At 51.6% G+C, this 26,416-nt stretch overlaps 2 protein-coding genes across 2 annotated transcripts in view; one reads left to right on the forward strand and one right to left on the reverse strand.

Annotated features, from left to right (window-relative positions):
- Positions 1-573: 573 nt before the first annotated feature.
- CDC45 (cell division cycle 45) lies at positions 574-23,242 on the forward strand. The gene is made up of 19 exons (XM_005875532.2): positions 574-764; positions 898-957; positions 2,038-2,130; positions 3,798-3,935; positions 4,826-4,972; positions 5,595-5,650; positions 6,503-6,551; positions 6,936-6,997; positions 8,197-8,247; positions 9,595-9,714; positions 11,164-11,295; positions 11,573-11,671; positions 12,279-12,440; positions 15,262-15,400; positions 15,480-15,563; positions 16,900-17,018; positions 18,900-18,976; positions 21,756-21,822; positions 23,112-23,242. The coding sequence occupies exons 1-18, from the start codon at positions 714-716 to the stop codon at positions 21,818-21,820; spliced, it is 1,704 nt and encodes a 567-aa protein (XP_005875594.1). The 5' UTR covers positions 574-713; the 3' UTR covers positions 21,821-21,822; positions 23,112-23,242.
- Positions 23,243-25,729: 2,487 nt separating this feature from the next.
- Positions 25,730-26,416, reverse strand: part of CLDN5 (claudin 5) — a 2,314-nt gene continuing 1,627 nt past the window's right edge. Inside the window, exon 2 of the mRNA XM_005875593.2 lies at positions 25,730-26,416. Coding sequence (XP_005875655.1) covers positions 26,255-26,416 — 162 coding nt within the window. The 3' untranslated portion in view covers positions 25,730-26,254.

The raw sequence follows: 26,416 nt of genomic DNA on the forward strand, positions 1-26,416 counted from the left end.
TCTTTTTCCTGGAGTTCCTGTGGGAGAGTAATAGGCTTCTCTGCCCAAAATAAAGATGTCCACTGACCGTAGCGTTTCAGGGCAAACATGTTTGCATCCTGCTTGTCGATGACGCGTTGGGGGCGGGCCAGAATTCCCTAGCAGCGAATGGCGGAGCGCTGTAGCCGCCGAAATTTGAACGAATCATAAAGGCAGAAAGGCGGGAACTAAGTAGCTATTGGTTGGCTTGTGGGCCAATTGGAAAACCCCCGATTTGAGCCTATTGAAATCATAAACTTGACAACTCCGTTCGATGTATAAATATATTTAACTTAAGGTGATATTGAAATAATAAACTGACAACTTCATTCGATGTATAAATATATTTAATTTAAGGTGAGATGGCTTCTTTTTCCTGGCGTTCCTGTGGGAGAGTAATAGGCTTCTCTGCCCAAAGTAAAGATGTCCACTGACTATAGCGTTTCAAGGCAAACGCGTTTGCATCCTGCTCGTCGATGACGCATTGGGGGCGGGCCAGAATTCTCTAGCAGCGAATGGCAGAGCGCTGCAGCCGCCGAAATTTGAACCAATCATAAAGGCAGAAAGGCGGGAACTAAGTAGCTATTGGTTGGTTTGTGGGCCAATTGGCAAACCCCCGATTTGGCGGGAGCCTTGATCACGGTCGGGGCTCCGAGTGTCTCTGCGCGAGCCCTGGGTGTCCGGCTACCGTGGTCATGTTCGTGTCCGATTTCCGCAAAGAGTTCTACGAGGTGGTCCAGAACCAGGTGACCACCCCCTTCCTTGGACCCTGAGGCCTTCTCGCGAGGAAGTGATGAAGGGGAGCGGCCGTGGGAGGACGGGAGGGGCCCGGGTTAGGGGCGCTGCGCTCAGCTCTCTCTCTCTCTCTTCCCCCGATAGAGGGTCCTTCTCTTTGTGGCTTCGGACGTGGACGCCCTGTGCGCTTGCAAGATTCTTCAGGTGCGACTGCGGACCCCGGGAGGGTGGGGCCGGGCGAGAGCTGAGGGTGCCGGGTGCGCCGGGGCGGGAGGTGGGGTAGGAGCAGGGCGGGCGGCGAGGAGCAGGGTAAGGAACCCCTTCTCCGGTGAGAGCTCAGGTTGGGGTGGGGGCTGCAGCAACAACAACTGGAAGCTGGGAGGAGGCCTCTGGAAGTTGCTTCCCTGGCAGGATGGTATTGGGTGGGTTAGAGAAGGTTTAGACAAAAGTCAGGGAGACTAGTTAGTATCTTTGCAGTAACCTAGGCAAAATATGGTTGCATTAGAGAGACCTGTAGACCTGTAGTGGCTTTTCGGACGTGGGGTTTGAGACAGAGAAATCTGTGACAACTGAGGACATAGCGATGCCGTAAGTAATGCTGGAAATACAGGATTCCTTAGTCCAGTGGTTCTCAACCTTCCTAATGCCGCGACCCTTTAATACAGTTCCTCATGTTGTGGTGACCCCCAACCATAACATTATTTTCGTTGCTACTTCATAACTGTAATTTTGCTACTGTTATGAATTGTAATGTTAAGATCTGATATGCAGGATGTATTTTCATTGTTACAAATTGAACATAATTAAAGCATAGTGATTAATCACAAAAACAATATGTAATTATATATGTGTTTTCCGATGGTCTTAGGCGACCCCTGGGAAAGGGTTGTTCGACCCCCAAATGAGTCGCGACCCACAGGTTGAGAACCGCTGCCTTAGTCAATTATGGACGATCATTGCTTCGGTTTTTTTATACGGTACGGCGGGTGTTTACATGAGCTTTGGTCAGGCCCTTGGTTCAGGAACTACTTCTCAGAAGAACTAGAAGATCAGCTTTCCTCCCAATGTTTTCCTTTGGTAATTTTAAAAAATTTGGCAAAGTTTACAGAATCGTGTAGTGAACGCTCATATTCCCATCCCCTAGTTTTTCCCATTCATATTTTTCTAACCTTATTTTTTCACATGTCATTTGTCTCTCAACCCATCTTATTTTTTTTAAGTGCATTTCAAGGTAAATTAAAGACATTCCAGGTATGATAGGCTTTGAAAATAATCTCTCTCTAGGCCCTGTTCCAGTGTGACCACGTGCAATATACACTGGTTCCCGTCTCTGGGTGGCAAGAACTTGAAACTGCATTTCTTGAACATAAAGAACAGGTATGCGAGATGTATTTTGGAGTACTTAGGCTTTTTTTACTCAAATGTAATGTATTATTTAAGTATCAAATATGTTGTAGACTATGAAAGAGAAAAACAGGCATTACATCTGGGTGACATACCCTCAAATATGGGCAGCTTCTAACTTTGAATTTGTGTTGCAGACATTTCATTGTAAGGTGCTTGGAGTTTAGCAGTTTGTTTTACATATGGCCTAGTTAAAATTATTTTAGATTAGACTACTATTCCCATTATCTCTCCAAGAAAATGTGTCCCACTTTCCAATTTGGAATCCGGGAACATAGTCAGTGGAAGTCAGGATTCCTCCCACCTCTGCATGGGGCTATAATGAGAGTTGGGGTAGCTGAGACCCCACTGTGAGGGGCTGGAGTAGGGAAAAGGGTCCCTGGAGTCTGTGGCCATATATATGACAGTCTGGCAGAGGTAAATTCTCACCTGAGGCTCTTTTGTCATGATGGGACGGACCTCTGCCAGTTCTATATTTATAAGGAAAGGATTTTCTATAGTGATTGGATGTAATGAAAACTTAATATTTAGGTGTCCATTAAGTATGGACTACCCAAGACTTGCTAAAATTTTTAACCTGTAGAATGCTATTAGCATGGAGAGGCAGATGAGCAGAGTAGAGTGACTGAGATCTGAAGAGGCCCAGTTATGCCTTTAAAGTCTTGGTCTGCTCCTCATCAGCTTCTCTTTTGTTTTGTTTTGTTGTTGTTTTTGTTAATCCTCACCCAAGGATATTTTTCCATTGACTTTTAGAGAGAGTGGAAGGGAGGGGGAGAGACAGATAAAAACATTGATGTGAGCTCTAGCTGTTTCGGCTCAGTGGATAGAGTGTCGGACTGTGGACTAAAGGGTCCCAAGTTCGATTCCGGTCAAGGGCACATGCCCGGGTTGTGGGCTCGATCCCCAGTTGGGGGCGTGTATGAGGCAGCCGAGCAATGATTCTCTCTCATCATTGATGTTTCTCTCTCTCTCTCCCTCCCTCTCCCTTCCTCTCTGAAATCAATAAAAACATATTAAAAAAAAAAAAGCAACACTGATGTGGGAGAGATACATCGATTGGTTGCCTCCCACACGCACCCTGACCAGGGCTGGGGATCGAGCCTGCAACCGAGGTACGTGCCCTTGACCAGAATTGAACCCGGCACCCTTCCGTCTACCAGCTGGTGCTCTACCCACTGAGCAAAACCAGCCAGGGCCCTCATCAACTACTTGACTCCATGTATGAGACTTGGGCATGATGAGTCTCTGCATGCTCCACGGTGAAGCATTGACAGCCACAGGGCCTACCTCACAGTGTTGTTATGGAAGTGAAATAGTATATGGAGTATATGAAAGCACTTAGCACAGGCCAGCTGCGGGCTTATCTGGAGCCCCTTATTGTCAGGGCCTATTAGGGATTTGATGTATCTCAGCAGAAGGACTCAGAGGCCTAGTGCAGTGGTCAGCAAACTGCGGCCCCTTGAGTGTGGCTTTTCCACAAAATACCACGTGCGGGCGTGCACGTACAGTGTGATTGAAACTTCGTGGCCACACTCAAGGGGCCAAAGAGCCGCATGTGGCTCGCGAGCTGCAGTTTGCCGACCACTGGCCTAGTGTGCCCTGTCGATGCATTTACTTCACAATGTCTCTTCTTTTTTCAGTTCCGTTATTATATCCTCATAAACTGTGGAGCTAACATAGACCTATTGGATATCCTTCAGCCTGATGATGACGCCATATTTTTTGTGTGTGACACCCATAGGCCAGTCAATGTCGTGAATGTGTACAATGATACCCAGGTAACTAGGTCTTTGGGCCCATGAATCTCCTGCGTTCTCCCCTCTATCTGTCTGTTCCTTTTTATGCCAAGGACAGCATTGCACCTGGTGTCCTTAGCAAGACAAGAACCTGGTTTTGTCCATCTTTGATGAGAAACATGACACCTAACCCTTGGAGTTGCTCGAAATGCATTTGTGGGATGTGCATGACCTGAAAGGTGTAGGGACCAGAACCCTGCACCGAGCCTGCCCTCAGAGCTCAGGCCTAACCTCATTAACTATCAAGGGGCCTCAGAGACATCTGCCCTGCCCATCCAAGGGGTGGCATGAGGACCAGCAAGGCGGTGGTGCAGAAGGCCACTGTTAACTTAAAATGGCTCTGCTGCGTTTACTTTTTGAGCTTCTGAGTAGAACATGGAGCCTGGTGCAGAGCAGCCACCTAACCTTTCTCTGAGGTGATCTTTTCCCACCCACGTTAACAAAGTGTCGGCCTGGAATTCTCACGTGAAATCCGCCGGCCTGGAACTGCTTTTATGGACAGGACTTTTCCTCCCTTTGGGGTTGCACATCTTCGTGTCCTCTGTCAAAGGCCAAGTTGTGGAGTGTTTGTTTTGTTGGCTTGGTGTGTGGCCTAAGAGGGAGCTTTTTCCAAGACTTAGTGACTGTAAATAGTTTTCAAGTTTTTTTTTGTAATTTCTGCAGACAGTGTGGTGTAACCCTAGCACCTCACTTAATGGAAATGAAAATTTTTAAATGCCTGAGAAGTTTGGAATTCTCAATCACGTGACTATGTGTGCAGGAAAGTTATGAGTCAACCAATTAGGAAATAAGATTCTTCAAGACACAAACGTGGTGAATAGTTTTCTGTCAAGAGAGAGGAGAGACTTGATTGTTCTTTGTTTTAATCTTAGATCAAACTACTCATTAAACAAGACGATGACCTTGAAGTTCCCGCCTACGATGATATCTTTAGGGACGAAGAGGAGGATGAAGAACATTCAGAAGATCAAAGGGATGACGGGTCAGAGCCTTCTGAGAAGCGCACACGGTTAGAAGAGGTGGGTTTGGGCCTCTCACCAGTCTTAGGGAACCTGTCACTCCAGGAGGTCAGAGGTGAGTCTGGAGCCTGCTGGACCCAGACATAGCTGGGAGGTAGCAGGTGTGGGCATGTACAGGAGGTAACCGATCAATGTTTCTCTCTCACATCAATGTTTCTTTCTCTCCCTCTCATTTCCTCTCTAGAATGAAAAAAACAAACCACATTCCCTCGAGTGTGGATTAAAAAAGATTAATTAGAATAGTAGCTGATGCATGATAGGATGTATGAAACATTAGCTCTTATTAATCTGGTGGGGAAGCCAGTATGAGGCAGCGGTGGGTTATCCCCGATGACCTGGTGGTGGGGGTGTTGGAAAACAGAGGTAGACAGAGTGTACCCTGAGCAGGCATTGTGGAAGCATTACTCTTGTCCTAGTGTCTTCAGGCCTGATGGGTCAGAGGAGTCCCGGCCATCCCTCGCCTCATCTCTTCCCTTCTGTGGAGCAGACTGTGCTCAAGGCACAGCAATGACCCCTATTGGATCTGAGTCCAACTGCTTCTGTCAAATCAGAACGTTCTCGGGCTGTGGTGATAAATTCCTGGCTCATTTGCTTACTTTTGTCTTCTTTGTCCCTGTATCAGGAGATAGTGGCAGAAACCATGAAAAGGAGGGAGCGAAGAGAGTGGGAGGCCCGGAGGTGAGTGTGCACTGCAAGCAGCACCTTGCTCTGCCTTTGGGTCTGTGGCATCTGTGTTTCCCCTGGGAGCCGCATGCAGTTTTCTCCATGTGAGGATAATTTGTTTATTTTAGAGCCTCTGGGCCTTTGGCTCCTCGAGTGAGCATGTGGTCCCTGCATTGGAGAACTTGGGGTCCTTTTTGTAGTCCTGGTCCCAGGAGTGACAGGAGCAGGCCCAGGGATCTCCCAAATACATCACCAAGCATGATGGCCTCTGGTTCTTTTGTTTTTATTGTTTTCCAGATGGAGATACTTTTACTTACAGACTTTTACAATTGATTTAGATTCCAATCGTGTAAAACATATAGAAATAGAAGTACTAGTACTTAATTGGCCATTCTGCTCCTTTTTGAACTGTATTTTACAGACTTTTACAATTGATTTAGATTCCAATTGTGTAAAACATATAGAAATAGAAGTACTATGTACTTAATTGGCCATTCTGCTCCTTTTTGAACTGTATCTTACTTCAGTGTCTTGCCATGACAAGTCAGGCTGCAGTGGACAACCTTGTGCACATAGCAAGTTTGGTCTTGCTTGTTCCTTTGAGTTGTCTTGGGATAATTTCTCAGAAGTGGGGTTCTGGGACTGTTCCGTTGTACATCTCCCATTGCCACAGTGGTTTGTATTTCTATCACTCCCTTCCCAGCCTCCTGCCTATACACTCCGAGAAAGGGTCAATAAGTGAAAACAGAGACTACCATGCCCTTATTTGCATTTCTTTGAGAACTGTAACATTTTAGCACCTTCCCCAAATGTTTGCTGTTCCCTGTTGAAGACTCGCGTTTTATGTCGCACTTTGTTTTGTTACAGAAGAGACATCCTCTTTGACTATGAGCAGTATGAATACCATGGGACATCAGTGAGTATGGATAGGTGGAATTCACCACAAACTTCTGACTCGGGGGTCATTGTCCTGGAACATGAGGAGGAATGAGCATAGAGCCACAAAAATCTGGTCTGAATCTGAGCCCCATAATTTCCTACTGTGTGAGCTTGGGGAGGTGGTACAGTCTCTCTGAGCCTTAAATCCTCCACTAAAGGAAGAGAACAATCATTTCAGAGGCAGTTGTTAGGATTACCCTTTGTACCCAATCCACTCACGCACTCTGGTCGGGCAGACTCGCTGCAGGAGTTCAGCTGGGCCCTGAGCAGCTCAGGTCTGGACTAGCTGTGGCCTGGCCCAGTGTGTGCCCCTTCCATGAGCATGGCTGCCTCTGGACTCCGGCTTCCCTCTTTCTTTCAGTCGGCCATGGTGATGTTCGACCTGGCGTGGATGATGTCCAAGGATATGAATGACATGCTGTGGTATGTAGCCTCTAGTCAAGGTCACTCCCATTTGTGGCTTCCTTCTAGCAGCTCTGTCCGCCCAGTGAGGGCAGGGTCTGGAGGAAGATGTCACCATGTGCACCTCCCTTGTTCCCACTGGGAGCATTGGATTTAGACCCCTTTCTGGGAACGTGCATGGCCCTGGCTTTCTTTCTAACTGTGAGGCTGTCAGGGCAGCACGTGAACTCTCAGGTGTGGAGGGAGCATGGCCAGTGCAGAGGGTCGGACGGTGGGGCTTGGGTACAGCTCCTCCCTTCCTACTCTACCGCTGAGCCTTACAGAAAGAGTGTGAGATTTGAACAAGGCAGCCCTGCTAGGCATCTTTGCAACCCTGGCATGTGATCCCTCTGCGTTTGCTTTAAGCAGGAACTCTGGGTACACTGGGGTGGAAAAGTCAGAAGAAGGTGGGTGGGGTTGGTCCAAGGGATGACACCCCAGGTGGCATTCTCTGAAGAGGTCCCTGTGAGGTGGGCGCATGCTGCACTGAGAGATGTGGTGGGTACTCCAGTGACCCATCGTGCACCCCCAGGGCCTCTCTTGTCTCACTTTGTGCCCAGTGCCAGCTGTTTTCAGCTGTGGCCCTGGAGGGGTGTCTTGAAGGACACTGCCCGGGACCAGCAGACAGCACACACCTCGGGTCTTGGTCCCTCCTGCTGTGGGCCGGCTGAGACCCCATGGAGGTCAGTCCAGCCTAGATCTCCATGATCTCATCCATAAAAGATAAGCTTGGAGAAGGAACCTTGGAAGGTTACTAAGGAGCCTAAATGCTGTTACTTTATGCCCCATCATTTTACACAGGAAGGACAGGGAGCTGTGGACGTGACAAGGGCATATCTCAGAGAGGGGTAATGTGAGGGGCTCAGAGGTAGAGTGAGGCACCAGGCCTGAGCATGGTGTCTGCTGCAGTCCTGCACTGGCAGGTCGAGGGCGGAGAGTGGCGGGCGAGCCAGGATGCAGAGAGTGGTGCCCTGCGCCCTTGTTCTTGATCTCCCTCCTTGTGTATCAAAAGTTCCTGCAGTGGTAGCACTGCACCGGGAGCCCTGAGTCTCCCCCATCACCTCTCCACCCCGAAGAGGGACTAGCTGTCTGAGGGTGGGCCTGGGTCTGGCCATGATGGCAGGACGCTCCTGCCAGCCCCGCCCTGTGCAAGGCCTCATTGCCCTCTCCTCTTTTTCCAGGTGGGCCATCGTGGGACTAACAGACCAGTGGGTACAAGACAGGATCACTCAGTAAGGATGTTCTCCCTCAGGCTGTTCAAGGTCGGCCTGTGCTGGGAGGATGTACACGGCCCAGCCGCAGGCTCTGAGTTTGCAGTGGGGGCATGGGTGGCAGCGTCACTGTAGAGCCCCACTGAGGAGGGGCCGGCATTGGGCCTGAGTCCTTGTCACCGAGGGAGGGCTTAGGACAGGAACTCTGTCAGAGTAGCATGTGGCCTTACGTGGACGTTTCGTCCACTCTCGGGAACCCCAGCAGGTGGAGCCAGAGGGGAGAGGAGGGAGCCCAGTCTCCCCGAGCTGGGTGCTGTTTTCGCCCTGTGCTGTAAAGGTGTGGCCCATGCACAGCGGACACAGGGCAGGAGGAGGAGGTGAGGGCCCCAGGAGTCCTGCCAGGGAGGGTGGGTGAGGGTTGCAGGGAGGCCTGGCATAGAATGAATCCTTTTTTGCCCCTCAGTGGGCAGATTTTGGTGCTTGCCATTGGAATCAGACAGACAGGCTGAAAGGCCACCGAATGCAGGTGCCAAGGAGGGGCAGGGTGCTGGTGCCCTCTCATCCCTACTCTGGTAGCCGGCAGGTGGGGACTCCAAGGGAATCAAAGGGACCTTGGCCCCAAGATGTTAACCCTTTCCCCGGGGACCCGAGTCTGTCACCTGGCACTGCCTCAGGCACAGCCTCCTTGTACAGTTTGCAAAGGTCCCCGTGCCCCTATTTTCTGCCTCCCCTACCATTCTAAGTCTGCAGTGTGGCCGAGGGAGTGGGAGGGTCCTGAGTTTCACAGGCCCGGGGGCACTTCCTGGATCTGTCATCTGGGCCCAGCCTGCTGCCCTGCTGGTCCTCACTCCCTCTTCCCTGTTAGTTTAGCATGGGGTGTATGCAGTGCTAGGTGCCATCCCTGGCCTGTGGCTTCCCCTTAGGTGAGGCCACACTATTACTGTCCTGTTCAGTGGCCCCTTTAGGTGGACCTGGACTCCGGTCTCTCCTGTGCTCGGAAGCACTTCCTGTGCCTGGTCCACACCCCCTGCTGTGGATCACTGTCACCTATGGGGTCTGTCCACTTGACCGTGGCTGGCAGGCAGGGCTGCGGCCCACTTTCAGAAGGCCTCAAATAAGTAATGGCAGGGCAGCTGATGCCCAGAGGAGAGTGCAGGGGAGGTGGGGGCCTGAGCTCCCCCCACCAGCTCTGCTAGCTCCCCCAGCACCCAGGCCTGCCACCCCCTTTGCCATGATTGCTTTCTAGGCAGAGGTGGTGGGCTGGCCTTTGAGCCTGTGAGGGGAAGCCCTGAGGGAGGGGGAAGCCGTGGCAGGCTGCACATGAGGAGAGGAGGGAGCCCACCCAGGCCAGCAGTGCTTCCTTCCCAGGATGAAGTACGTGACCGACGTTGGCATCCTGCAGCGCCACGTGTCCCGGCACAACCACCGGGATGAGGACGAGGAGAATGCCCTCTCTGTGGACTGCATGCGCATCTCCTTCGAGTACGAGTATCCTTGTGGCTCAGGCCTTCAGGGTGCAGGCAGCGCCCCTGCCCTCAGATACTTTGTTCTGTCGTGCATTGTTGTCACCTCTGCAGACCCCAGCCCATGTCGCCTGTATTTGGCGTGCTTGCTGGCCACAGCCCTTCAGGTTGTGCAGCTGTGGCTGCCATGTCCCCAGGATGGGCATCAGACAAGAGGCTTCGAGAAGAGGGGTCCCATGTGTCCCTGGGCTGGGCAAGGCACCAGGTACTAGGGACGCAGGTTCTGCCTCACCTTGTCTGTGTGGCTTTGGCTCCTAGGCACCACAGCTGTTTTAAGAAGCATCCCGTATGTGTTCAGAGTTCATTGTAGGCCTGGTGCTAGGTGTATGCAGTAAGGGCATGAGGGACTGCCTGTGTGGTGGAGGCAGTTTAGTGACATTTGCAGACTCCTGTCAAGTCAGGAAAAAAGTGAACCAGCATGTGATTCCATAGTGGGCGTTTCATGAGATCATTTGGGGGTTTGATGGAGTAAGTGGCCCTGTGAGCCCAGAGCAGTGACTGAGTTCACTTTTTAGTGTTTAAAAGGTTCCTGAGCTGCTGATTGGAGGAAAGGAGACAGGATGGTGGCTTGGGTCAGACCACAGCAGTGAGTGTGAGGCATGATGGGGCTGCTGCTTAGGCGGAAGAATAATGGCAAGGACAGTGCCTTCCTTTCCCAGTGCTGAGTTGGCTGGGAAAGTATAAACATGGATATGGACAGGTCATGTAGAGGTGCTGGGTGCGGGGTGGCCGAATTCCTGGGAGAGGAGCCACAGTGTGCAGGAACCCACTGGGAATTGAGTCCAGACATGTGACATTCAGGACCAGGGCTTGCTGGGGTGTGGGCAGAGAGGTCGGTGGCTATGGAGGGGCAGCAAAGAGAACACGGCCTGCCACCTGCCCAGAGGCTGGCCTGGGGGAGGCAGGTATGTTGGCAGGAGTAGTGTTACTTCGATGCAGACAGGGCCACCCTGGCATCCTGCCTGAGACCCTCCAGTGAGAGGAGAGGCCTTGGAGTTGGGAATATCCTTGCACACAGCCTCACTATTGACCCCATGAGCAGTGAGGGGTGTATTCAGGAAGAGAGGTGAGGATGGGGCCTTTGCTGAGGGAGTCCAGGCGGCGGGGGGCGAGGGGGGGCAGGGTCAGGTGGAGGATGCAGGGAGTCACAAGGTTCTCTCTAACCACAGTAAGGCTCTCAGAACCCCTTCAGTTTCCCTGTCTGTCACACAGAGGTAATGGTGTACACCCACAATCTCACAAACTCTGTATATGGGTTAAATTAAGCAAGAAGGACAAAGAGCTCCAGTGTACTCAGGTGTTAACTGAGTACCTGGTGAATGGAACAGGCCATCTACTGGAGCATCAAAAAGGGGGCCCTCACAGGGTGGGGGGGCCCCAGGTTCCGGTGCAGCCTCCTTGACTGCAGGCCCAGCCTCCGCCTGGCGCTCTACCAGCACTGGTCCCTCCATGACAGCCTGTACAACACGTGCTACACTGCAGCCAGGTTCAAGCTCTGGTCTGTGCACGGGCAGAAGCGGCTCCAGGAGTTCCTTGCAGACATGGGGTGAGTGACCCCTTGACCTGAAGTCCCCCAGGAGAAAAGCCCCTCCCCTTCATTGTGACTGACGTGGTTGTAATATTTAGCTGTTGTTTATTTCTGCCATAAATTCCTCACTCTGAGTTCCCAGAATATCATCTGAAGGCCCAGGCTGGGATATCCCTTGTTTACAAACACTGGGGCCGTTGCGGGGTTCTCCCCGACCCCCCACCTTTGGTGTTCAGCGTCAGCGTTCTCTATTTGAAGTCAGGTTGTGTATGACTAGTGCTTGCCACCTTTCCAGTCTCCCCCTGAAGCAGGTGAAGCAGAAGTTTCAGTCTATGGACATCTCTTTGAAGGAGAATTTGCGGGAGCTAATTGAAGAATCTGCGAATAAATTTGGGTAAACACGTGTTTTTCTGTACTAAGCTTTGTTAAGGTTTCAGTTTTAACCACATTTCCTAAAATAATGTAAAAAAACAGGAATGCACAAATGAGCATGACCTGCCGAGCCTTTCCTGAAGTTTTCAGTTCTCTCTGGGTTACAGACAGGGCTTTGTGAAGTGCCCAAAAGGTCCAGAATCCTTAAATCCCAGGGCTGAGGTCGACCCAGTGTGTCCCTCTCTGGACACAGGGAATGCCGGGAAGAGCCCACTGGGTCCAGACTCAGGCGAGTTCTACCAACCCCTGCCGCTCTCCAGCACGGCCGCTCCTGGCATCCTGGGCGTGGGAGAGGGCCATGCACAGCCTGGCCTGACAGCTAGTTAATTCTGCTCCCAACCAGCTCAGCAGCTTTGGACCAGGCGTTCAGTGCCCAGGTTACAGGGCTCTACATCAGGCCTTCTAACCCCCTTCATTCTCTGACCAAAAGAGCCATACTGCTGCTGGGGGCTGGAGAGGGGGGAGCAGCAGCACATTTTGCTGTCCTGGCCTAGTGGTAAGAGCTCACCCACAACTTGATACTCCATGTGCCCCAGGGGTGACAGTCACGTTGCTTCCTCCTGTTGCAGGATGAAGGACATGCGCGTGCAGACTTTCAGCATTCATTTTGGCTTCAAGCATAAGTTCCTGGCCAGTGACGTGGTCTTTGCTACCATGTCACTGATGGAGAGCCCCGAGAAGGACAGCTCGGGGACAGATAACTTCATCCAGGCTCTGGACAGTCTCTCCAGGTAGTGGACATGGCTGTGGCCTCTAGCCCCTCAGGCCATCTCCTGCCCTCAACCTCACACTGCCCAGGGAGACAGGTCTCAGGGACCCCCGGGGTGTGGATGTGACCTTGGCCTGCAGAAACTGCTGACATGCAAATCAGAATCACAGATAAGTTGTGTGTACTTATGGTTTCGTTTCTCTTGGGTATATGCCTAGGAATGGACTTGTTGGGTCATACACTGCCCTCATCCCAGGATTGATGGGTCAGTTTTAGACATTGTCTGCTGACTTCCTGCTATGACAAAAGAGCATTTTTCTCACCTTTGTGCTCCTTCCCCTCCTGTTGTTACAGTCTGCCGCTATTTTTAGCTCCTTTGTAACTTCAACATACTTACATCTTGTTCTATCACCAGTGTCTCCTGTCTCCCTTCTTTGTAAGAAAAGGCTATCAGCATTCCTACTTTTCACCTTCCCCTCTCCTCCCCCCAATACATCTAGGCTTTTACGTTTTCAAGGTTGAGAACACTTAATCTTGAGTGAGAAGAGAATGTGAGTCATCTCGTTTTTGGCTATAGGTTGATTCTGAAAGATGGAAATCAATGAATAGCGTTACTTCACTGCTAGTAAAATACTTCAGAGTCGGTAACGAGCAGTGGTTACATTATGTTCTGCTCTAGCGCTTTGTCAAGGCACATGCCCTTGACCGGAATCGAACCTGGGACCTTTCAGTCCGCAGGTCGACGCTCTATCCACTGAGCCAAACCGGTTTCGGCGAGAACACTTAATCTTGAGTGAGAGAAGAGAATGTGAGTCATCTCGTTTTTGGCTATAGGTTGATTCTGAAAGATGGAAATCAATGAATAGCGTTACTTCACTGCTAGTAAAATACTTCAGAGTCGGTAACGAGCAGTGGTTACATTATGTTCTGCTCTAGCGCTTTGTCTTTCCTGGAGCTCTGATGTGCCTTTTATCACATCCAGTTTCTTCTTGGCTCTCCTTTCAGCAGGTTTTCCCCAAGTCCCCTTTGTCCGTGAGAGCCTGGGTTCTGTCTTTTCACTCCAGCCTGGACCTGCAGCTCCCGACGCCTGTTGTCCGCTGCCATCGTGGATGGCCCTTAACTGCGCCCCTGGTTTGGAGCCAACATTTCTCTGCATCCTCATCTTTTGTCTGTTTTTTTTTACTCCTTCGTTTTGCCAGAGCACAATCTCAAATAACTTTTAAAGAAAGAGAGCGTGAGGAGTATAAACATTCTGAGTTGCACTTCTGACCATATCTCTTCTACCCTCTTCTGATTGCTGGTTTAGCTTGTATAGAATTCTAGGTAAAAGGTAATTCTTGTTGAAGGTGGATTCCATTGCTCCCCTGTCTTCCAGTAGCCATAGCCAGTGGTGCTAGTAAGTCTCAGCCATTTTGGTTTCTTTTTTCTTTTTCTTTTTTTTTTAATAAATGTGTTCCTAGCCCATCTGAAGAAGCTTACAGGGTCTTTTATTCTCAGTGTTCCAGAATTTCCTAGTGATGTGTCTAGGGTGGATCTTGTTTCATGTATTATATTGGGTTCTCCGTGAGCCCTTTCAATCCGAGGTTCTGTGTCTTTAAGCTTGAGAATGCTTTTGTGCTATTTCTTCTTCTTTTTTTTTAATAGTTGAGAGTATGTGCTATTTCTTTACTATCCCCCAACACATATATGTCAATGTTTTTTATTTTCTTTCCAGACTTCCTAGATAATGCTCTAGCTCTTATTTTTGTCTTATATTTCCATATCTTTGTTTTGTTATTGGTGTTAAGGAAGTTTTTTTTTTATCCTCTTGTCTTGGAAAGAGAATTTTTTATTTTTTGCTATTATTTTACTTTCCACAAACACTTCCTAGTATCAAATGGTTCCTTTTTTATAGCATGCAATTCTTGGTTTATGAATACACTAGTTGCCCAAATCTCTCTGAAGATACTAGAGTTCATTTTCTATTTTTCTCCAAATTATCTCATTTTCCTCATGGGTTGTTTTTTCAGGCCCCAGGTGTTTCTCAATGTCTGATGGTTCTTCACATTCAAGAGGGGGACTGTAGAGCTCTGGGTTTTGGGCACTGCTAGCCAGAAGGCATCAGTTCATCTTGAGGGGTGGGAGTCAGTGTGACACTTGGGGAACCTTAACTTCTGGGTGCAGAGGCTTTGCTTGAGGACCTCACTTCTCCACGGGGATTCATTTTATTATTTTTTTTTATTTTATTATTATTTTTAATATATTTTTATTGATTTTTTATAGAGAGGATTCAGGCCCCAGGTGTTTCTCAATGTCTGATGGTTCTTCACATTCAAGGGGGGGGGGGGGGCGGGCTGTAGAGCCCTGGGTTTTGGGCACAGCCTGCTAGCCAGAAGGCATCACTTCATCTTGAGGGGTGGGAGTCAGTGTGACACTTAGGGAACCTTAACTTCTGGGTGCAGAGGCTTTGCTTGAGGACCTCACTTCTCCACGAGGGTTCATTTTGATGTACTCAGAGGGGAACCTTCCTTTTTGTGGCAAAAAGTAAAAATCCATTTGTCAGGTCCTCCCTGAAGCCCTTGCCCAGAGCTCTCTGATCAGAGCCCTCCAGGCGCCTTCCAAGGCCTGCTGGGCAGGGTCTTCCTCCGCTATTGGCTTTTAGTTTCCTGCCTTCTGATGCCAGCACCCCTTCCCACCTCTCCTGTCCATCACTATGGGTTTATACAGTGTTTACTCCTTCCTTTCCCGTGAAAGGAAACTCAGGAGGGCGAGAAATCAACGGTCATCCCTACATTCTCTCCTGACCCAGGAACCAAGCATTCTGTTTGACTCTGTGCTGAAGCCATGTGTCTGCCATGTTACAGGGGTAACCTGGACAAGCTATACCACGGCCTGGAGCTTGCCAAGAAGCAGCTGCTAGCTACACAGCAGACCATTGCCAGCTGCCTTTGCACCAACCTCGTCATCTCCCAGGGACCTTTCCTCTACTGCTCCCTCATGGAGGTCAGGCTTCCTCGGATACGGACGGGCACCGGCCACATCTGCTGGTGGTCCCCTCTGACCGAGTGTCTTCTCCCTGCAGGGCACTCCAGACGTCGCGCTGTTCTCCAAGCCAGCCTCCCTGAGTCTGCTCAGCAGACACCTGCTCAAGTCTTTTGTGTGTTCGGTGAGGAGCAGGGTGGGTGGGTGCCAGAGGGCAGACTTCTTGGAGCAGCGCTCAGATGGGCACTAGAAGCTGGCCTGGGTGCCTGTGTCTGTTCACCAGCTACAGGGTCTGGGCAAACCCTTCCCTTTTTCTGAGCTGTGTTTTCCTCAGCTGACCCCCAGGAACCTCCCAGTTCCCATAAGCTCTGATTTTGTCGCTGGCCATTCTGGTCACTCAGACAAATGGGGAGGGCCTCAGGGAGCATGTGGGACTAGGATTCATGTTCTGCTGTTGCAGATCAGGGAAAGATGAAGTTGGTTGGAGCAAACTTGCTTCCCAGCACAAGTTTGTTTTCTGGGCTTACTTTCCCATTGCTGTGTGTGGTTCTGTCTTCCCTATGACCTGACACCCTTCTTTGCCTTGGCCTGGGACACCCCCCCATAATTCAGCTGGCATTGGAACAGGGACCCTACCCTGATAATGTGAGCACTTTCCCAGGTGTGGTCAAGGAAAAGATTATCCCTCACATTTCAGCAATCACTCTTCTTCCAGGATGAGGGTTTACACTGGGGGCTACTTTAGACAAATGTTGAATAGAAGGTTGAGATGACCTCATACCAATCAACTGACCAATAAAATTACTTGAAAACAGTCAAGTAATAACAAAAGGTATACTAGGGACAAATTCTGAAGTTCTCTAGGCTGTGTTTAAATCTCAGCCTCTTCATTTACCAGTTGTGTGATGTGAGGTCTATTATTCGACCTGAGCCTCAGTTTCCCTATCTGTAGAATGGGTGAGGTCCATTCATTTTTCAGATGTTTATTAAACACCCACTGCCTGCTGGGCTCTGATGTCATAGGGTGACCATCCATAAGGTTCAAGTCCCAGAACGGCCTTCACGTCTGGACAGACCAGGACAGTTGTCACCTTGGTTGTGGGACGTGGGTGTCATGGACATAGCAGTGAAGGAAACACTCGAGTCTCGGTGTTGAGGAAGCACACATGCTAGCGAGAGAGACAGATGAATAAATACATGCAGCGTCAGGTGGTGGCACACACTGGGGAAGATGAAGCAGTATGAGGGAGGGGGCTTGATTGGGGAGGGCTTCCTGGAGGAGGTGATAACTGTGTCAGGTCCTAAAGGAGGTGAGGGAGGAAACAGCTAAAGGGTAGTGGGGCCTTGACCATCAGCACAGAAGGAAGCTGAAGCAGCCGATGGATGTTTGAGCATCTCTTCTGGTGAAATGGAGACCCTGGAGGCTTCTGGGGAGTTGAGCAGTGGCTCTGTCAGGTCCTGGGCACTGAATGCTGCATGCATCCTTCAACACCGTGACTGGGGATGTTTTGCCTCCACAGACGAAGAACCGGCGCTGCAAGCTGCTGCCCTTAGTGATGGCTGCCCCACTGAATGTGGAACAAGGCACAGTGACTGTGGTGGGCATCCCTCCAGAGACCGACAGCTCGGACAGAAAGAAGTGAGTCTTGTTCTACATGTCCTGGGAGCTTGCGGGGTTTAGGGGGGTGCAGGGGTGTCATTAGCTCGTGAGCCCTTTGGAGTTGGGTGAGGTTTGTCCTCAAAGCCACACCAGCGAGACCCTTTTCTTCTATGAGGCAAAGCTTTGAGGGCTTCAAACCACAGGTGGCAGGTTACCCCCTCTCCTGTTGGACATTCATGCTGTTTCCAACTCTGTTGTTATTATTTTTTAAAATATATTTTTTATTGACTTTTAGAGAGAGAGGAAGGGAGAGGGGGAGAGAGAGAGAAACATTGATTGCTGCCTCCTGCACACACCCTGCAACCTTTCAGTGCATGGGATGATACCCAACCAACTGAGCCACACCAGTTGAGGCCAACTCTTTGTTGTTACTAATAACTACTGGGTTTGAGCCAGGCTCATCTTCTTGCACTTCTGCAAAGCTTTCCTCACATCTAAATGTATTTCTGGCCCTTCCCTGCATCTTCGGCACTGTGTTCTTGCCCTTCTCTTGCATCAGTGTTAGGTCTCCTCCTGGCCACTCCTTCCAGACCAGGTGTTGGCCAGCAGGCAAGGCCAAGGGCTCCCTGGCTCTCCCTGCTGTCCCTCCATGCTGTGCAAACTGGAGAACTTGGTGACTAATCTCAGGGGCTGCCTGTCGCCATCCTTAGGTATCTTTGCCTCCTAAGTGCAATCAGTGCCCCGGTTAAGTGCTCCCCAACAAATCCCATAAGGCGACCTTGGATGGATGCTGAATGACAGCAGGTAGCAGGAAGCTGCCACCCAGCTTCCTGGCAGGGCAGCTTGGGTGGCCAAGGACCAACCAATATTTTGTGCCCCTCATTTTTCCCAACTAGCCTTTGTTGGCCTCTGCCATAGAGGACAGATCAATCATAGCTCCACTGTTGTGAGCTTGAACCTCCTGTGTTTGCAAAGGCCATTTAGTAGGAAATTGGGTGAGACAATGAACTTTTTTAGACAAGTGCTTCTAAGTGGCTAAGCTGCTCTCCAAAGCTTCTCCATGGGTCTCCAATTCATGATCACACAGGTTGTAGCTGGCCAGGGCTCGTGCCTGGGTTCCAGACAACCAGCAAGCACTCCCTCATGGTGTCATCACAGTCACCTTCATTCTTCCTCCAGTCACTGTGTCATTGGACGTCATATGTGTAACCATGCTTAGTGCTAGCTCTGAGTGTGCACAGTCCCTTGTGAGAGTTGCCATGGAAGTTTGAAGCACATGTCCTTCCTTTTGCCTCCACTCTGTGGTGGGCCCAAGAGCCCCTTCCCCACAACTCACTTCGTCTGCTGCCAGCCCTTAGCTGGTCCAGCCCTGAGCCCCCAGGGGGTGGGCCCATGCTCTACGCTATCTCTCTGCTGCCCTGTGCTCTCAGCAGCTCGGTACTCCTGCCTCCTGCCCTTGTTGGCCAAGTTCCGGCCGCATGCCAGAACCCAGCTCTGCAGCCTCCTCCCAGTCCTATCCTACTGTGTGTAACCTGGTCTCATTTGAGACCCCTGTCCCAGCAGTTTTCACTGAGCCTCTGCCTCTCACCTGCTCCAGCTGCCAGCACAATGACAGGCATGAAGGAGGCTCCGGTCAGAGCCCTGGGCATGAAGCCCTGGGGGGTGCAAATGGACATTCACTCCCTGAGGGCTGAGAAGGGCTCAATGGGGTACAGATGGGAAGCAGCAATGAGAGGTGTTGCCAGCCCAATGAGTGGTGGTGAGGCCTCAGAGGGCAGTGGCCCAGGAAGGGACATGAGTCCTGATGGGAGGAACTGGCAGCTGGGAAGGAGTTTGGGCTGAATCTGGTGTGTGTCCAGAGACATGGGAAGGGTCCGTCACTGTGGCAGGGCCCCCAATGTGCCTGTTATGTGTCCGCAGCTTTTTTGGGCGGGCATTTGAGAAGGCAGCGGAGGGCACCAACTCCCGGACACTGCACAACTATTTTGACTTCTCAGGTAAGAGTCCAATGTATTGGGGCCCATTCAAGGTCAGCACTGGCCTTGGAACCAGGGAAGCTGGCATCACCGGAGATACCTTGCCAGCAGCCCTCTCGTCCTGCTGGAACCAGTCCTGAGCCTGGCTTCTCTAGGCAGCTCAGGGAGCTCTGGAATGCTTCAGACCGACAGGCTCCCAGGAGAAGAAACAGGTGCTGCCCAGGAACCCATAGGCCTGGCCCTTGAGATCACTTCACCAACGAGCCTGGAGGACTGGCCACTCACCAGAGCCTCCAGGGCCCAGCCTCACCCATCATGGTCTAAACACCAGAGCCTAAGCTCTCAACCCCCAAGATGGCGAAGTAGGTACCCCTCCCATGACCACGTCAAAATTCCAACTAAACTACAGAGCAACCATCATGGAGAACCGCCTGAAGTCTCGCTGAACAGAAGTCCTATATCTAAAGATATGAAGAAGAAGCCACATGGCGACTGGTAGAAGGGGGTGGAGACAGAATGGCGGGTCCCACACCCACCTGTGGCAGTTAAAAATCAGGACTTAGATGGTATTGTGCCGAGTGAAATAAGCCTGACAAAGAAAGACAAATACCATATGATTTCATGTATATGCAAAATCTAAAGAACAAAAGAAACAGCATAAACACTCATAGATACAGAGAATATTTTAAAAGTTGCCAGAGGGTATGAGGAACAGTTTGGGGGCTGGGTGAAAAAGGTGAAGGGATTAAGAATCACAAATTGGTTGTTATAAAGTAGCCCTGGGGATGTAAGTATAGCATAAAGAAAATAGTCAATGGTATTGTAATAACTATGTATTGTGCCAGATGGGCACTAGATTTATTGGGGGGATCACTTCATAAGTTATATAAATGCCTAATCACTGGGTTGTACATCTGAACCTAATTTAATATTGTATGTCAAGAAAAAGAACCAGTAGGGCTTGTGGTGACTCGAGGGCACCACTCCCACCATTGTGTAGGCCAACAGCTCTTGTCTGTGTTGTGAGGGGCCCTCCTGAGGTTTCCATGTGGTTTGCATGATAGCTCAGGTACTGGCCCCACCCATGTGTTGCACGAGCCCAGAGAATGGAAGAGCCCTGCCCAAGTGGTGGCTTTAGGAGAATCATACCTGTAGGCCAGCCAGTGGTCCCTGCACTACCCTGAAACTTCTCTAGACACCAGCATGGAACATGGCTTACATTTGGCCATATTTGCTTTTTATTCTTGCTGACAGATTTTAAAACAGATGTGTTGACACTTCACCCCTGTATTAGTCTTCCCAGGCTGCCATAACAAAGTACCACAGACTGGGGGGTTTAAACAACATAAATGTATTTCTCAACCGTTAAGAAGACTAGACATCTAAGATCAAGGCATCTACAGAGTCAGTTTCTTTTGAGGCTCCTCTCCTTGGCTTGTAGATTGCCATCTTCTCCCTCTGTGTCCCTGTCCAAATCTCTTATAGGAACACCAGTCAGAATGCATTAGGACCCACTATAACTGCCTTGTTTAATCACCTTTTTAAAAGCCCCATCTCCAAATATGTAGTCGCATTCTCAGGTGCTGGGGGTTAGGCCTTCAACATATGAATCTGGAAGGATATACTTCAGCCCTTAATACCCATCTCTTTTTCTTTTATTTATTTTTAAAATATATTTTTATTGATCAGAGAGGTAGGGAGAGGGAGAGAGAAATAGAAACATCAATGATGAGAGAGAATCATTGATCGGCTGCCTCCTGCACGTCCCCTACTGGGGATTGAGCCTGCAACCCAGGCATGTGCTGTTGACCGGAATCAAACCAGGACCCTTTCAGTCCACAGGCCAACGCTCTATTCACTGAGCCAAACCCCACCAGGGCTCACCACCTGATTTCTTAATGACGATGATCACAGTGATCAGAGACCCAGTCTTCATTCCAGTTGCCTCAGTGTCTAGAGCTGGCTTCTTCATACTGGGCCCACTCAGGCTGTGGCTCAGTTGGGTGGGTTCACCTCCAGCAGCAGCCCCCCAATTGCTGTTTCGTGTCTGAGAGGTGGGAGAGATTGATGCTGGCTGACCTGCAGGGTGCCCTAGCTATACCTGGGGAGGGTTTGTGGGCCAGGAGCTGTTTGGCTTCCCCTGTGGGTGGAGATCATGGGCAGCCCTGGCCAGTATGCCTGGGTGAGCTGAGCTTGAGGCTCCTGGAGCTGTGACTCATGGCACAGACAGCTGCAGGATCAGGCCAGGACAGTTTGCCCTCTAATGAGGGCCCATGTGTTTGTCTGAGCCTGATGCCCTCCAGAAGTAAAGGCAATTCGCATTGTGTCCCCCTTCTACAAGAGAGGACACTTAATCTGAGGGACTGGCCAGAGCAGGACGGAAGGCTGGCTTCAGGGCCTCTCACAACCCACTGTGGGGCAGCACTCTGTCCAGCAGGGTGGAAGGCCTATCTGTGCCCAGGACTATGGTGTTAAAAGTCATCCCTGTGTCCCCTCTGTTGCCTGTCAGTGCTGTTCCCCTGGCTGCCTGGAGGGTCCTCCCCACAGACCACAACCCCAGCCTCACCAAAAGGGCAACTGGAGGTTTCTGAGGATTAAATACAGTGGGATGGGGAAGTATAACTTCTTAGTCCAGAATATTCCAGGCCATCAGGGAGCCAAGTCCATTTTGGAATGCACTGGAGGGTTCCAGCCCTGGGTGGTTGGAAAGAAGTTAATGTGCTGTGGCTTGTTTTCCTCACTTCTCCCTCCCATCCCTACTCCTCCCTTCTCACAAGATGTTTTTCTTTCATTACTGCAGTAATTGAACTGAAAGCGGAGGATCGAAGCAAGTTTTTGGACGCGCTTGTTTCCCTCCTGTCCTGAGGGTGAGTGCGGGGGCAGGGTGGGAGCCCTGCCACAAAACCGGTGCTGCTAAAGGCCCCGCCGGATTCCTGCTGTGGTTTCCCTGCTCTTTTCCTCCTCAATCGGGGCTTCTACTTGGGTTTCAGACCATAGCGGGGCTCCTGAGGAGAACTGGGGCCAACACATTTTTCCCAAGAATGTCTGTCTCTGTGCTGGGGACCGTGCCCACAATGGGGCATTTTGGGGAGCTAATTGCATTAAGTTCCTGAGGCCCCTTCAGAAATAGCCAGCATTTGCCCTCTTCCCAACCATACTGTGGGTTGGGCAACAGCCAGGGACACAGGCCACCTGGAGCCTTGTTGCCCCTTCAGCCTGGCTTCAGGCCCTGGGCTGGAGCCCACAAGGGCCTCTATTCAGGCTCTGAGAAAGCAAAGCTGTTGTCAGCAAAGCTGTTGTCAGCCACTCATCTGAGAATTATGAAATGGTGGCTGTACGAGGGCCGGCCACAGCTGACCAGGTCAGGGGCTGCTCTGTGTCTACTGTCAGCCACTCAGCTGAGAATTATGAAATGGTGGCTGTACGAGGGCCTGCACCAGCATGTGGCTGTAACTGACGGGCTCCTCGGGAAAGGCCACAGCTGACCAGGTCAGGGGCTGCTCTGTGTCTAGTGACCACTTCTCAGCACAGGGCCCCCCATCCAGTGGATGCCCACACCTAGTCCTGCATCTCCCTGAGTCTGGGCTGGGGCTACTGTTGTGGCAGATGAGCCTGTCAAGGCTCTGACATAGGAGGGGGTCCTCATGCCGGTCCAGAGTCCCCCTGTTCCCCCGTCCATGATAAGCTGGAAACTAAGAGCAGATGATCCAGTCAAAGGTTACAGATGGGGCTCCCGGGCAGTGAGGCTGGCATTTGAGGCAATCCCTCTCCTGCAGTCAGCTCAGTGGTATGTCCTTCCACAAAGACAGGGTGCAAGGTGGCTCAGCCAGGAAGGGTGAGGAGTAGTGTGCCGGGGGTGGCAGCGAGACACTTCAGGCAAGGGGAGGGTCACCATGGGGCTGAGGCTGGACAAGCCACTGGGTAAGATCTGCAAGTAAGAAGGTGCTGGGGGTCCATAAGGCCTTCTGGGGTTCTCGAGCAGATAACAGCCTGGACCTGGGTAGGGGGTATAGTCAGGAGGGCAGGGTCAGTGAGTGGAGGGGGCTACTCAGAAGCAGCAGCCTGGCATGTCGGAGGGAAGGCCTAGCAATGTATTATTTACTTTGGGGGAGACATAATAATTGTTTGAAATTTCTTTCTTTTTTTTCTTTTTCAGAGTTGGATATCTTCAGAAATGACCTCCTTCTCCTTATTTATATTAATAAGCTTTTTATTTAGATTGTAAGTTATGGGTACAGTTTTAAATGCAGGGACAGTGGTTTTTAATGGAATAAAAGGCTTATTTTAGGTTTGGTGTGCCAACGTTTGCTCCAGTCACAGGGCAAGCACTTAGTTGTGCTCGGAGCCTTCTGTGGATGCCTAGAAGCCTTGATCATGTGCCCTGGACACCCTCAGGCCCCACAGGAAATCAGCACGGGTGGGGGGTTTGGGGACAGCAATGGGCAGAGGCCAATCATCTGGGTGTCTATATAGCACTGCGTCAATCACTGCCCAGCAATGCCAGCCAGAACCTGGTTGTGTCCACTCTCCCACCACTTCCTCTTGGCCTTGGCAACATCTCAAGTTCACTCTCTTGACCATGTCCCACTCTTGTGATCAGCCACCCCAGGACTGTCATCTCACACTTCAGCACCTATGTGTCCATGCATCACCAACCCCACAGGCACACAGTGAGGCCCAAGCCAGAAGGTCTGCTGATGGAGACACGATGCCCCCAAGGTCAGCTTCACCTGCGTCTTTGTCACAGAAGGTCCGAGCTAGACAGGACCTTGGTGACCTCCTAAGTCTTCAGAACAGCGAGAGTTCTCCAGGAGCCATGGGATCCACTGGTCCCACTCTCCCAGATGTCTCTGGAGCATGATCTGGAGGTGAGGATGCTCCCTGCTCCCATCTATTCCTGCTCTTTGGGAGGTCTGTCAGATACCTCACCAGTTTTAGGGGAGGAGAGAGTTCATACAAGTGGCTGAGCTTGTCTGTGGTTACCACCTGGGAGCTTGGGTGCCAGGGAGGCAAGCAGGCTGGAGGGACGTGGCCACCTGAGTGCAGCACCTGGGGCCGTGGGCAGGTGGAGGCTGAGTAGTTTGAGCAGGCTGTAAGTTGTGGAGGGGAAAGCTTAGAGAATGGCCTGAAATTGAGGCTGTGGGTGGGTGTGGCCAAGACTCAAGGCAGCCCTTAGGAAAGGGTAGTGGGCACAGTGAGGTTGGCTGCAATGGGGGCCAGCTTCTCTCTCCTGACCTCTGGCAGTGGACTTTGCACCCTGCTCTTGGCATCGGTCAGGTAGCAGCAGCCTGGCTCTCCAGGGCTTGCCCTCAAGCTGCCCACCCTGGCTGTTTGCAAAAGCTGTCTGTGCAGCTGGCTTCAGAACCCCAGCTGAGACCTGAAAGAGTTGGAGAGCTATGGGTTTGTGTGGGATGCAGGCTGCTCTTGGCCAAATACCCTGTAGCCAGCATTAGCTGGCCCCAGCAGCCAGGAGCAGCAGTGTAAGAACCAGAATGACAGACTCCCTCAGGAGCTGTTTTTGGTCCCTGCTGCACAGGCCATGGCAGGCTGCTGAGGTCCTTTGTACTGTGGGGCCCATCCTGCTGCAGCTCATCCCATTGTTGGGAGCTCAGGCCACCAGATGTTTCAGCCTCCTGGGAAGTCCCACTCACTGGCTCTGCTGTGGCCACCCTGAGCCCATGTCTTCAGGTTCTCCTTATCAACCCTTCTCCCCCTACTCCCCCCCAAGAGGCCTGACCAAGCCTGGGGGACTCCTTGCTACTGGACATGACACTGGCATTTCTGGACAGGGCCAGGGTTAGGGGCAGATGCCAAACCTTCCTGCTGGCCAGGCTTGGAACACCTCCTTTGCTTCTGTCCACTGCTCTCTTCTGCCCTAGTCTGGCAGAAGGTAAAAATACATTAATTTCAAGTGCCTCGAACAGGGCTGGAAGCAACGAGCTTTCAGCCGCTGTAATAGCTCTGGTTTGCTCTGCTCTTCTGGGATCCACAACCACCCTCAGGCGCCTGACCAGGGACAGCATAGCTCCCAGGGGTCCCACCTACAGGAGGAGGGTCATACAGGGGGCTCCCAGCAGGTGCTGATGGCACAAGTCTGGGATGGTCATCGGGTTGGGCACAGTGGAACAAGATTGGCAGAAGAGCCAGGATGGGCTGGAGCTGAGCCTGGCACTCTCCAGGCCACTGGCCATGAGGCCTCCTCCCATGGCAACAAGCTTGTCGACCTGCAGCTAGTTCTGCCGGAGCCCACCCAGCACACATCCTGGATTCGCCCCTGCTCCCACTGCACCCAGCTGACAGGCCCAGTTGGTGTACAGATGTCTGTGGCCATTTAATGTGACCCAGAGATAGATGAGCCATGAGAGGGCAGGTGGAAAACACCCACCCTGTGGAGCCCAGCCTCTTCTAAACAAAGCCAGCAGTATCCTGGCAGCCCACCCTCAGCACTTCCTGCATCTCAAGCCCACCACTCACTGGCTTGAGGGAGGCGGGGGGAGTGACCACCCCTTCCTCCCAGGTCCCATGGCTCAGAGAGGCTCTTCTGACTACAGGGTCTTCCTGGGTTGCAGCGAGCTTTGGCTGTTTCCTACCCAGCAGGAATGTGATCATGTGGCAGAGAGGACCCAAGGAAAGGCTGTGGGTGGGATCTATGGGCTCTGGAGCTAGCTGTTGAAGGTCCCCACAGGAGCCTTTCAGGGAGGAGTCCATGTGTGGGTGGATGAATGGGGGCTGCTGGGTACAGGTGGTACAGCACAGACAACAGAACACAGGTGGGAGGGTTTTCAAACCATTTACTAAACAAATTCTTACCCTCCCCCAAACGGCGAAGGAGGACAGCACCCCAGCCCCACACTCAGGATCTTGGCCTGGGGAGCTGCTGGGTTGAGGGAGGGAGGGAGGTCCAGACCAAGTCTCTTGGGCCCCCTAGGCTCAGGGCCTGCTGATGGCGGTAAAGGCCAGCTGTACACATCCTTCATGCAACCCAGGCTGGGGGCCCCGGGCCCTCAGTCTGACCCTCTGGAATCAGCAGAAACCGCTGGTGGGGATGGGCAGAGAAGTGGCATCTTTGGTCCAGCGCCCACACAACCAAGGAATCTGAGCCCCACCCACGTCGGAGCCAACAATGCCCCCAGAAAAAGAAACCGAGCAAGTCCTCCCAAGTGCGTGTTGCCTGTTCAGGCAGGGCACCGCCCAGGACCCAGCGAGTAACGGTCGGAGTGGACGGGCTGCGGAGCTCCATGGCAGTACTCCGGCTTGTGAGCGTCGCTGACACGAGGGGCCCCGCCGTGCCTGGCGCCCTCAGACGTAGTTTTTCTTGTCGTAGTCGCCGCCGGCCGCGGGCCGTGCTCCCAGTTCGTACTTGTTTGACACGGATACATTCGGGTCGTAGAATTCGCGGACCACAATGTTGGCGAACCAGCAGAGCGGCACGAGCGCCAGCAGCCCGCAGAACGCGTAGAG

Source organism: Myotis brandtii, unplaced genomic scaffold, assembly GCF_000412655.1.
Source record: "Myotis brandtii unplaced genomic scaffold, ASM41265v1 scaffold463, whole genome shotgun sequence".
Lineage (NCBI taxonomy): Eukaryota > Metazoa > Chordata > Mammalia > Chiroptera > Vespertilionidae > Myotis > Myotis brandtii.

What these genes read in the sequence shown, in the direction of transcription:
- CDC45 (XM_005875532.2), top strand. Translation starts at nt 714, where the DNA reads ATGTTCGTGTCCGATTTCCGCAAAGAGTTCTACGAGGTGGTCCAGAAC. An exon ending in ACGAGGTGGTCCAGAACCAG is followed by an intron (nt 765 to 897) that starts GTGACCACCCCC and finishes TTCCCCCGATAG; the next exon opens with AGGGTCCTTCTCTTTGTGGC. An exon ending in GCTCTGGACAGTCTCTCCAG is followed by an intron (nt 12,441 to 15,261) that starts GTAGTGGACATG and finishes GCCATGTTACAG; the next exon opens with GGGTAACCTGGACAAGCTAT.